Source organism: Argentina anserina, chromosome 5 (genome assembly GCF_933775445.1).
Source record: "Argentina anserina chromosome 5, drPotAnse1.1, whole genome shotgun sequence".
Taxonomy (NCBI): Eukaryota; Viridiplantae; Streptophyta; class Magnoliopsida; order Rosales; family Rosaceae; genus Argentina; species Argentina anserina.
Window position 1 is genome coordinate 26,381,793 of NC_065876.1, and position 11,693 is coordinate 26,393,485.

Sequence of the window (11,693 nt, forward strand, 5' to 3'; positions counted from 1 at the left end):
CTCCTTCATACATTTCAGGGTAGTCGATTCCCCCATCCTTGTAATTTTAGTACACTAATATGCGGCTGACCCGTACCCTAGCATTCGTAGAGCCCCGGTCATCTTTTGTTGGGGAAGTAGCCCTAGCAAACCAGTGGCGTCTTCTCTTTGATGCCAAGACATGTCGTGGTTGCAGAGGTCCGTCATGATAATGTTGAATCGGTCTATGCTCATCCTGTACCTCCGACGAAAGTCTTGAGCGTCGAAAATTGGACGTTCGATGAAGTAATCTTCCATGAGATTGTGTCCCCTAGATAGCCTTTGACGTGGCTTATTCGGTTTTTTACCGCGACGTGAACCGCTTGGTCGTGTTGATTCATCATCGTGTTGTGCTTCCGCCATGACCACCTGATTCACGAATGATTGCTCCATATCGTCATCCTCTTCTTGTTGACGTTGTCTCCGCCTGAAAAAATTGTGGAAGCTGAAAGGATTCATCAGAGTGATGAACAAGGAAATGTTGCTAAGTGTTTAGATTGAAGGATGAGTTATAATGAGTGATATTAGACGTTTTTATAGCAAATTGGTCGAAAATCTTATCAGAAATTTGGTCCAATTATTTTGCTGACAGTGACACGTGTCAATTCTCTACTAGTCGAAAATCTTATCGGAAATCTGCTCCAATTATTTTAGCGACAATGACACGTGGTAGTGACACCTGTCAATTATCTATTAGTCGAAAATCTTATCGGAAATTTTGAATAATATCGAGTCGATAATGACACGTGGCACATTATTATTGGTTGTAAATATATCTGGTAAAAAAAATTAATTATTTCACAACAAGACAAAATTGAATTGCTGAAGCAAATTGTAAATGGGTGTGTGAAAAAATCGATTTGCTTGAGCAAAATATGAAATCGATTTGCTTGAAGCAAAATTTACTTCTGGCCCTGCCATTTGCTTGAGCAAATGCAATTTATGGGTGCGGATGCTCTTAGATGCATTGCTTTCTCGAGTTGCGATAACTACATCACACTGTCACACACTCGTATAGTCGTATTTATATATTTACATGAGTGTTCAAATGACCTTGTGATTATTCGTTGTTATGTTAGAGAAGAAGATTTAAATCACAAGTTGAAGCTCTGACGATATATGGTTAGCACCGAATTGATATTTATTGAATATAATGCAGGTAAAATACGTACTAAAGGAAAGGGCGCCCTTAACATTATCAGAGGAGATATGTACATTCGAAGTACCTCATTCATGAGCTTCTATCATAATTCATAAAGTTAATTTGATAGATTACTGACAAAAATCAGAGCATTTCGTGTGTTTCAAGCCTGATTTCTAGCCATGCATGTTTAATTATTCTTCTTGGGTGAGATAGCAAGTAATTATTTCTAGTGTCTAATTATCGTCTGTATTTTATTATATTCTTAATTATATATTGCTATATATACGGATGCATGCTTCCCTCTAAGCTGCAAGTCTAGGGTTTATAATTCAAAATTAAGGTTGAGGATACGATGGAAGTTGGAGAGTATACTGTACGCGCGTACGTATTGTAGATATTCGGTCAACTAATTCGATGCTGATTACTCAACGATATATATATATATATATATATATATATATATATATATATGGAAGACTGAAAAGAAAAGAATAAATGGTAATTATATTGGTGTAAACCCTAGCTCCTGCGTAAGCAATGCGTCATGCACGCAAGTCTGTATTGTGTCATTGTCTAGTGGAATACGAAAGTCTATACATTTATTATTGGGTTAATTCATTCTATGGTATCTAAAGTACGGCTATTTGGACAATTTGGTATATGATATATGAAAACGGATAATTTGGTACCTGAAGTTCTCATTTATAAGTCATTTTGGTACTTCTAACAATTTTGATCATATTTTAGGGTTATTTTTGTTATTCTAAATTCATTAAATTCACATTTTTCTTCATTTCTTCCTATAATTCTGGCATCTTTGGAGATAATTAAATTGATATATCTACTCCACTTAGCATCTACTTCGCATATATCAAAAACAAATTTTTTTCTTAATATATTTATTGTCCTAATTATTTTTTGCAAAGGAAATAAATTGCCTTTATACAATTGTAATTTTTTATTAAAATATATTTTTTAAATTACTTATAATTAAAATTAATTTAGATCGATAGCTACATTATAAAAAATATATATGTAAATCATCACAGATACTAAGTGAATGAATTATCAAAATTTTAGTGATAATTTAGAGGCAATTTGAAGGTATTATGAAAAAAATGAAGTAAAGTAAAGATAAGATGAAGGAAATAACCCTGAAAATATGGTCAAAATTGACATAAGTACCAAAATGGCCTAGATTTGAGAACTTTAGGTACCAAATTGTCCGTTTTCATACATCAGGTACAAAATTGTCCAAATAGTCAAACATCAGGTATCATAGGAAGAATTTAACACTTTATTATTCTATAACGAGAAAAGAGTTTGTCAACCGAACCAAACCACGTTTAGAAATACGCATAGTTTTTTACATTATATATTAATTTAAAATTATATTTAATATATAAAAAATAAAAAAAATAAAAAGTAAAAATAAATAGAAAAATGAAAATTTATTCTCTTTTGCAAATAACTTTCATATATTGTAACCACCCCACTATCTCTCCATTATTCTATAGCAAATACATATTTATTCTAAAAAAAAATTATTTACCACACCCTTCGGGTGTGTATTATTCTAGTATCTTATATACCATATGCTAATTAATTTCGGACGCCGTTTCTTCTAGAGGGTTTTCTCCAACAAATTAATGCCGGAGGTCTAAACACAATATTAGGGTCTCACCCACCACATTTCCTACTTAATTTTATATTGAGGCCTAATTAATAGTTTGCATTACATAGATGGGAATAGAGGAAATTACAGACGCATAAAACTTATTTTCACTTAATTAGCACTCGTTATATATAAATATATAAATCTTTGCTAATTGTTAAGTAAATTTCCAAGTCGTTGCTAATTGTGACTGCAGTACTACCTTTCCATCAGTCATCTAATTAAATGTTAATTAGTCATTACCTTGAGTTTAATTATTATCAGGACAACTGTTAGTTCGTTTATACTAACTTTTGTTTTCTTTGAAAACGGCAAATGGGGAACTATAATGATCGAGCTCAATTGCAAATTGAATATTACTATTGATAATTGATTTCCTCGTTCTACAGCATAAAATCGTTATTCCAGAGTTGCATGGTCCCTAGCCGCGGCCTTCATTCAGGTCATACTTTCAAAGTCATTATATAATGTAAAGACTAAAGACTTTTGGTGAGTTTTTAGGAAAAAAAAAACAAAACAAAAAAGACAGTGTACTAAGTTTAAAACTTTAAATAGAACCCGCCACAAGCAGACCATCTCACAAATAGTTGCAAGCGTTAGTATTCGATCCAACTAGTACAATGGCTAGTTATCCGTACTATTCTCCTCCACCACCTTCCCTAACACCGCCACCGCCTCTACCACCGCCCCCGCCCCCGTCTTCCGTGTATACTTACTACTCATCACCACCTCCACCTCCACCTCCATGTAACGAAAATACTACACCACTCCCACCACCTCCACCCCCGCCATCCGTACCATCACCACCATGTAATGAAACTACTCCAACTATATCACCACCTCTGCCGCCCCCACTAGTGCCCCCACCTTCACCACCACCACCACCACCTCGTCCTCCCTCTTACTATTCTCCCCCACAATATTCACCTCCACCACCAATACTGCCTCCCAAATATCCATCACATAAATATCCACCGCCACCATCATATCCACCCCATCAACATCCTTCCCACAAACCACCACCACCACCACCACCACCACCATCGATATCACATCCACCCCATCAACATCCGCCCCACAAACTACCACCACCTCGTACATTACCGCCACCATCACATCCGCCCCACAAACTGCCACTACCACCTTCTTCACCACCTACACTACCGCCACATTCACACCCACACCATAAACATCCACCTCCGCCACCTTCACAACCGTCACCTGCGGTGCCACCATCGTCACCACCACCTATGACACCTCCATCACCTCCACCATCTCATCCACCACCTTCAATATCACCACCATTACATCCACCACCTTCACCATCACCTTTACCACCTACTATAGTGCCTCCTTCACACCCACCACCTTCATCTCCGCCACCATCACATCCACCACCTTCATCTCCGCCGCCGCCACCGCCGCCACCTATAGTTACACTACCGCCACCCTCACACCCACACCACAAACATCCACCTCCGCCACCTTCACAACCATCACCTGCAGTGCCACCATCGTCACCACCACCTATGACACCTACATCACCGCCACCATCTCATCCATCACCTTCAATATCACCACCATTACATGCACCACCTTTACCATCACCTTTACCACCTACTGCGGTGCCTCCTTCACACCCACCACCTTCATCTCCTACACCATCACATCCACCACCTCTAGTGCAGCCACCATTAAGTCCACCATTACCACCATCACATCCGCCACCTTCACTGCCGCCTCCATCAAGTCCACCATCTCCGGTGCTGCCACCATTAAATCCCCCACCTTCATCACCACCTCATTTAAGTCCACGAGTTACACCATTACCACCAAGTCATCCACCTCCTCCGGTTCCACCCCCGTCACATCCCCCATTGTCACCATCACCATCTATACTACCCCCATCATACACACCACCACCTTCATACTCACCCCTATTTCCTCCGATACCCACTCCGGAGCCACCTATTTGCCAGTGTGTATGTCCAGCACCAAGTCCTTATTTCGATTCAATTGTCCCATCACCTCAAAGTTCAGAGTCTCAAAGTTCACCATCCAATAGCAATCGCCATGTTTATATTGCCACTTTTGTCTCGCTTGGTGGATTGTTCTTTCTTGCGTTCCTTGCAGTTGGTCTCTTTTGCTTGCACAAGAAGAAGAAAAAGTCAAGAGCGGCATACAGAGATCAAGGTGTTTCTCATGCAGAGGAGCAAGGAGAAGTTCATACATTTCAGAGCATCGCTGCTGCTAACCAGAGTGTAGCTATCAACATCGATGATCAGAATCCGAAAGTTAAACCCAAACCTTATGGAGGTGGTGTTGAAGAAGGACAAGACGATGATCCAAATAAAAGTCCTAGTCGCCGTAAACGTGAAACCCGTCGTCGTACAAGAGCACAAGGAAAAAGAAACTCCAATCATGATGACAACATAACTGCTGCAATTGGTGCTGGTTCAAATGAGGAATTAGATTCTGAAGATAATGATGATGACGGATCAGATCAATCTAAGGATTCAGATAAAAGTCTTCGCCGGCGCCGAGGTTCTAATGGTCGCACCGAAAAACGAGAGACTAAAACAAATCAGAATCCTGATCGTAATGGTGAACAAAGTGCGTCTGCTACAAATTCAGAAGAAGATGATGATAAATCAAATGATTCGGACAAAGATTCTCGTCGTCGCAAAGACAAAGATTCTCGTCGTCGCAATAAACAGGAGTCTACTCGTCGTAGTCGCGCGAGTGGCACCAACAAAGATAAAGAGCCTTCCACATCCAACCGTGATCAATGATAGCCGTGAAAAACTACCTACTCTTTGGTCGTTTGCTTTCTCCTCAATTTAAATTCATGTTAATCAAATTATTTTGCTTGAGTATTGTGAGTTGTGATTGTATTTTTTTTTATTTCCTCCATTTATTCAATGAGTGAGAATAAGAGTGAGAATTCAACCTCAAAATACATTCTAGTTTGTAAAATCTATGAAGTTTTATCTCTCACTTCTAATGATGTTAAATTTTCATTTCAAATGTAGTACTCACTCTATAATTATTATCTAAGAACATATATATGTGCGTGTGTGTGCAGCCAATTACTTTTTGGAGATATATTATATACATGAACGTTATAGCCATTTTGAGGGATTGACAAACTTAACATTGTGCTTACAGTTCACCACAGTTCATTTTTAGGTCCATAAGAATATATCAGCTGCACTAACATACAAATTTATAATCAATAGAGTGAAAACTTTAGTTTTAAATCGTATTTGAATACCTTAACGATGATCAATATGGCATAGTTATCATTATTCATATGCCGCAACAATATTTTTTTTAGCAATATTGCACTAGTAATATTTCACCAAAATATCATAAGTATAAGCGAAAAATAAAATTATAAATACGATATCTGGTATGATATAAGGATTCAAAAGAAATATGGTAAAGGATATGTCAGTGGATGATATTAAGAAGCATTAGAAGAAGTAATAGGCGGATGACGAATTGCATGAGAAGAAGACAACGAACAATTAAAGACAAATATTTTTTAAGGGTAAGGAATTAATAAGAAAGTTGCATATCATGATGAAGTCGACAGCTCTCTCTCTCTCTCTCTCTCTCATTGCTCCGATCGACTAGGGTTTTGGAAAAACGGTTTCCCTCACTGATGCTATTGTCTGACGGGAGTTTGTTGCGGATCAACTGTTGGCCTAGCATGGTGGTTGTTGGTGGTGGATCGATAGAGGAAGGCGGTGTCTAAGTGGTGTTTCTAGAAGGCTACAACGTTGTTGTTTAGTGGCGATTTGGCGTTGCTCTGGAGGTATTGGTCGGGATGGTGAACCAAGGACGTCGATTGCTTATTTGGGTTTTGAGTCCGGTTTGGTCTTGATGCTTTGCTGGTGTTCGTTTCTTAATGAGTGGTGTCACCTATCATGGGCTCGGGTGCTAAGTTTTTTGGTAGTGGCCGGCTTTGTCGACAAGGCGGTGGTGATGTGGTCAGAAGGAGGTGCCATAGCAGCTGGTCTTTGAGGCTGGTGGACTATTTTTGATTCGTTAGGGGGTGGGTCTGGGTCGGGTCAGTGTAGGTGGGCTTGGACCATTTAAGTTTGTTTTTTAGGTGTTTTGTCGACCCTTATGTTTGAGTGAGGATTTAAGATGTCGATAGGTAGATTTGGTCATATCATTGGGTGCACATGTTTATGGTGCATATTGATAGGAACACTTTGTGCGACGTTCTTAACATGTTTTTACCTCCAGTTGTACTTTGCTTAGCTCTTATTGTTGTATTATTGTGTCATTTAGTCGAGTTATGAGTCTATGGTGGTGTTTGTTGTATTTTGGTGCTAAAACAGGTTGAAAAACACAGAAATTGTCAAGAGTCCTATTTAGAGTAGGATTTCTTGAGTAACTAGGAAACATTGTTAAATTAGGAGTCTTCATTAATCGGCATTTCTATAACATTTGTGATAATTGGAGAATCCTATTTGTATTAGGAGTCTTTTTTAGACTAAGAAACCTATTATTTAGGAAAGTCCTACTTGAAGTGAAACACTTATTCCGTAACTTTCATAATCTTACTATCTTATTCTAGTAACTTACTTGATCTTTTTATATGAATTATCTTGTCTTGATTCTTGTTTTTTATTATTTTCAGATTTTAAAAGATGAGATTGTGTATGTAACATTAAGGGGAAAAATAGAGGAAAAGTCAAGCAAATGAGGAAAATAAAGAAAGAATGAGATATCTAAAAAGGAGAAAAAGAAATAATTTATCAAAGGAGATTACACCCACCAATGACAAAAATAAGTGAAATAAAAATAGAGAAAGAAAAATGAAGAGAATAAAAAGAGATAATGCAAGAGAGAAAGAATGAGACACTTAAAAATGAGAAAATAGAAGGAATTTATCAAAAGAGATTACACCCACCAATGACAAAAATAAGTGAAATAAAAAAAGAGAAAGAAAGAGAATAAAAAGAGATAATACAAGAGAGAAAGAATGAGACATCTAAAAAGGAGAAAAAGAAGGAATTTATCAAAGGAAATTACACCCACCAATGACAAAAATAAGTGAAAGAAAATGAGGAGAAAAAGTCCAAGCTATAATATTCAAGGAGCAAAAACTCTTCTATAAATAACACATCATTCACAAAGAAAAATGATCACTTCTCCTTAGCATTCAAGAGCCAAAACTCTATCAAAACACCACCATAAACTTCCCTCACAAATCAGTCAAGCCGTCCACCCCAAAACCATCGTCATCTCCACCGAGTTTCACCTATTGCAGCCGTACCTCTAAGGTTCATACAACGTGTGATTATCGCAACTCATCTTTATGGCTTCGTTTATGTGTGTTAATCTACAATTATTTGTCTATGAAGATTGTAAGTTGTTGTTTATGTGGAAGTATTGGTTTTTTATTTGTTTTCGAATTTTCAAATTGTATTTGACATGTTTCTGAGACTATGCCGAATTTATGTTTTTATAATTATTAAAGTTTGTATTTCTATTATTCTGTTATACTCTTCTTTTACTTGCTCTTAGATAATTTTCAGATAAAAAATAAAGTTGCATGGGTCTCGATCGCGGTCTCACCTAATTAGAGTAAAACCTTTATAAATTAATAGGGTCGGAACTGAAGAAATTTATTATTTTAACGAGATATTAATATATCGATAACTTAATAAGTTATTAATTTATCGATATATTATTAATTTATCGATATATTAATAAGTTATTAATTTTATCGATATATTAATAAGTTATTAATTTATCAATATATTAATAAATTATTAATTTATAGATTAATTAATAACTTATTAATTTATCAAGGTATAATAAGTAATTTCTTTCACATTTTCGAAGAAAAAAATATTTTTTATGCACCACATTATTGAATTTATCACTGATACAGTTGTTCAAAATATTATATTGTCCAATGAATTGTATTATTTTATTTGATGATAATTAAATCAACAAAATTATTCAATGAAATCATCACAAGTGTAAAAATTATTATACAAATTATGTCATTATTAATTTATATATTCGATGGGCTCCATATAACTTCTCAAATTTATATAATCTTACAAATTTAGCACGTTAGCCCTGAGTTATAACCGAAAAAAATATATTATTTTAACGAGATTATTAATTAATCAAGTTTTAATCTAATTAGGTTATACTGTATATCATACACGGATGTGTTTCTCGATCTAATACATAGAATATATATGATCTGAAAATTTTATGAAAATGCAAGTCACCATTTTTCAATTACAAGCTTAATTACCAGATAAGAACCAATAAATATTAATAGAATAAATGTTTAATGAATCACATGTTGGTGAACCACCTTATGTGACATCCTGATGTGTAATTAGTTTGTGATTGAAAAAAAGTTATTCCCATTTATATAGAATTTATATATCATATATTTACGTAGATTTAAATTGAGAAGCATATTTGTGTATGATAGGAAAAAACTTGCGTCCAACCTAATATGTATCTGTGTGTTTGAACTCTCTTTCATTTGCACACTTAAGGAATTGAAATACATAATGTTAACCGTTCAAAAGTTTAATTTATCAATAAAGATCATTCCTATAAAATAGCAATGTAAACAAAAATTGTTTGCTCGGTTGATTGTATCAAACAAATGAACAGTCATGGTGAAAGTTAGTAGTCTCATGATCAGCTGTCAGTTTGTTTGATTCAATCGACTAAGCAAATAATTTTTGTTTACATTGATCTTTTACATTAATGATCTTTTGATCTTTATTGATAAACTAAAATTTTGAACGGTTAACATCATGTATTTGTATGTCTTAAGTGTATAAATGGAAGAGTGTTCGGACGCACACATACAAACTAGGTTGGACACAAGTTTTTTCCTTTAAGTCGAGGGCTGATCGAGCTATGTGACTCTGTAGCAATGTAGAAAAGGGGGGGGGTTATATTTGCACCTCCATAATTTCTGCTACCTCCATTACTTATTACACCTTCATTTTACTTTTTAACTACTCAAATATCTAAATATACCTCCTCATGCTTATTAAAATACCCTTCTCTTTCTATGTCTAAGAATCGTTGTTCATGAAGAATAAACCTAGATGAGGATCTCATATGTGAGGAGGATTGGAAGAAAATTGTTAGCGCTAGTAACTATGCCGTCGTCTCTACCACAAGAGTGTGGTACCGAGAATGATTAAAGCTTTATTGAGTTGTAGGTTAATTTGCATCTTCAAGATTGAAGCAAACAACGAGATAAGATTTGGACATAGAAGAGAATATATAATCAGTATAATATTTGTGTTTCAAATTAACTACGGTATATATTGATCAAGGAGGGTCGGGATTCATTCATATATGAAGTTTACATTGATTAATATCGTCACTCATTCAATCAATCAATTGTGCTCAGCCTAAATATATACTATGGAGCAATTAAAGATTAATGATAATTTAGATGGTACTTTAGGGTTTAGAATGTTTCTGAATTCCAGAACAAGAACAAATGTGAGATGTGTTTCTGAATTGAACTGGTTGTTTATGGTCAGAATTAATATGGGTTTTCAAAATGACTAGGCAAAACAAATTTTTCATCATCTTTCAATGTTCATCTCCCCAGAAAAAAGAAGAAGAAGAAGATTTAACAGGTACATAAAAGAAGTTAAAAAAAAATCTTTTATTTGTTTGTCTATCTTTAATTGTCATTTTATATAGAATTAATTTTAATTTACCCATTTAAACTTTACACCGAAAATCAATTCGTCCCTCAAACTTTTATTTTAATTAGTGTTCCCCTAACTCTCAAAGTAGTGCTCTCACCTCCTCTTCAAAAAGACATCTATTCAATCTGATCGATTAATTAAGGTTCCAATTTTTTTGCAAAATCTCTCCCCATTTTAATCGTGGTTAATTATATATAAATATATACGAAATAGACTTTTATGTTTGGAAATTAGGGTTTGGTGAAAACTGTACATGGAAGAGGATATGATTTAAAGAGATTTCGACATCCATTCAAAAATCAATGCTCTTATTTTGTGGTTTACAATTAAGATATACATGTATGTGTTAGTTCTTGAAGAAGGAGGTGAGAGGGTTGATAAGAGGACGGGGGAGAACTCTGAGAGAATACAATTCCGAGGAAGACATGGAGGAGCAGATAGCCAAAATAAATAAAAAACATTGAATCCTAAAAAAAGATAAATTCAAAAGAAAGTAGATAAAAACTATCGTAATATACAACAAAACTAAAATATTACAATTTAATGACGTTATGCCACTTCAGCTGTCATTTAAAGTGGTTTATAGGTGGTTTATTTAGCATTACTCCACCATAAAAGTCACCGCACAGTTTAGTTAGGCGTGTTTTCCTCCTCAGCTTCATTGCACTTTGTAATATCTCACATCGACCAACGGAGAGGGGGTGACGTGCCTCATATGTACATGCTCACTTGCATCTAACACGAGGCCTTTTGGGGGCTCAATGGATTCGGAAGGGATGAGAACTCTGAAGTTGAGCCTAGAGCAATCCCTGGATTAGTGACCTACTGGGAAGTTGCTCGTGAGTCCCCAGAAACAAAACCATGAGGGCCAGAGAGAAGAGTGCCTAAAGCGGACAATATCGTGTTACGGCGGAACCGGTCCCGAGATGTGATAATGGATTGTGATATCTTACATCGGCCAACAGAAAGGGGGTGATGTGCTTTATATGTACATGTCCACCTTCATCTAACACGAGGTTTTCTGGGGGCTCACTGACATTGATGATTTGGGAACTCCGAAGTTAAACTTGCTTGGCTTAGAGTGTCATGATTTGTTTAACTGTTTGTTGAATTTCTGCTATTA

The 11,693-nt window shown here is 35.7% G+C and overlaps 1 protein-coding gene across 1 annotated transcript; it reads left to right on the forward strand.

The window, feature by feature from the left end:
• Positions 1 to 3,447: 3,447 nt before the first annotated feature.
• On the forward strand, positions 3,448 to 5,692 carry LOC126795840 (vegetative cell wall protein gp1-like). The gene has a single exon (XM_050522585.1). It carries the CDS (start codon positions 3,458 to 3,460, stop codon positions 5,627 to 5,629), a length of 2,172 nt encoding a protein of 723 aa, XP_050378542.1. The 5' UTR covers positions 3,448 to 3,457; the 3' UTR covers positions 5,630 to 5,692.
• The last annotated feature ends 6,001 nt before the right edge of the window (positions 5,693 to 11,693 follow it).

Bases quoted from the DNA above. Each gene is read 5' to 3' on its own strand.
- LOC126795840 (XM_050522585.1), top strand. From the start codon at position 3,458: ATGGCTAGTTATCCGTACTATTCTCCTCCACCACCTTCCCTAACACCG.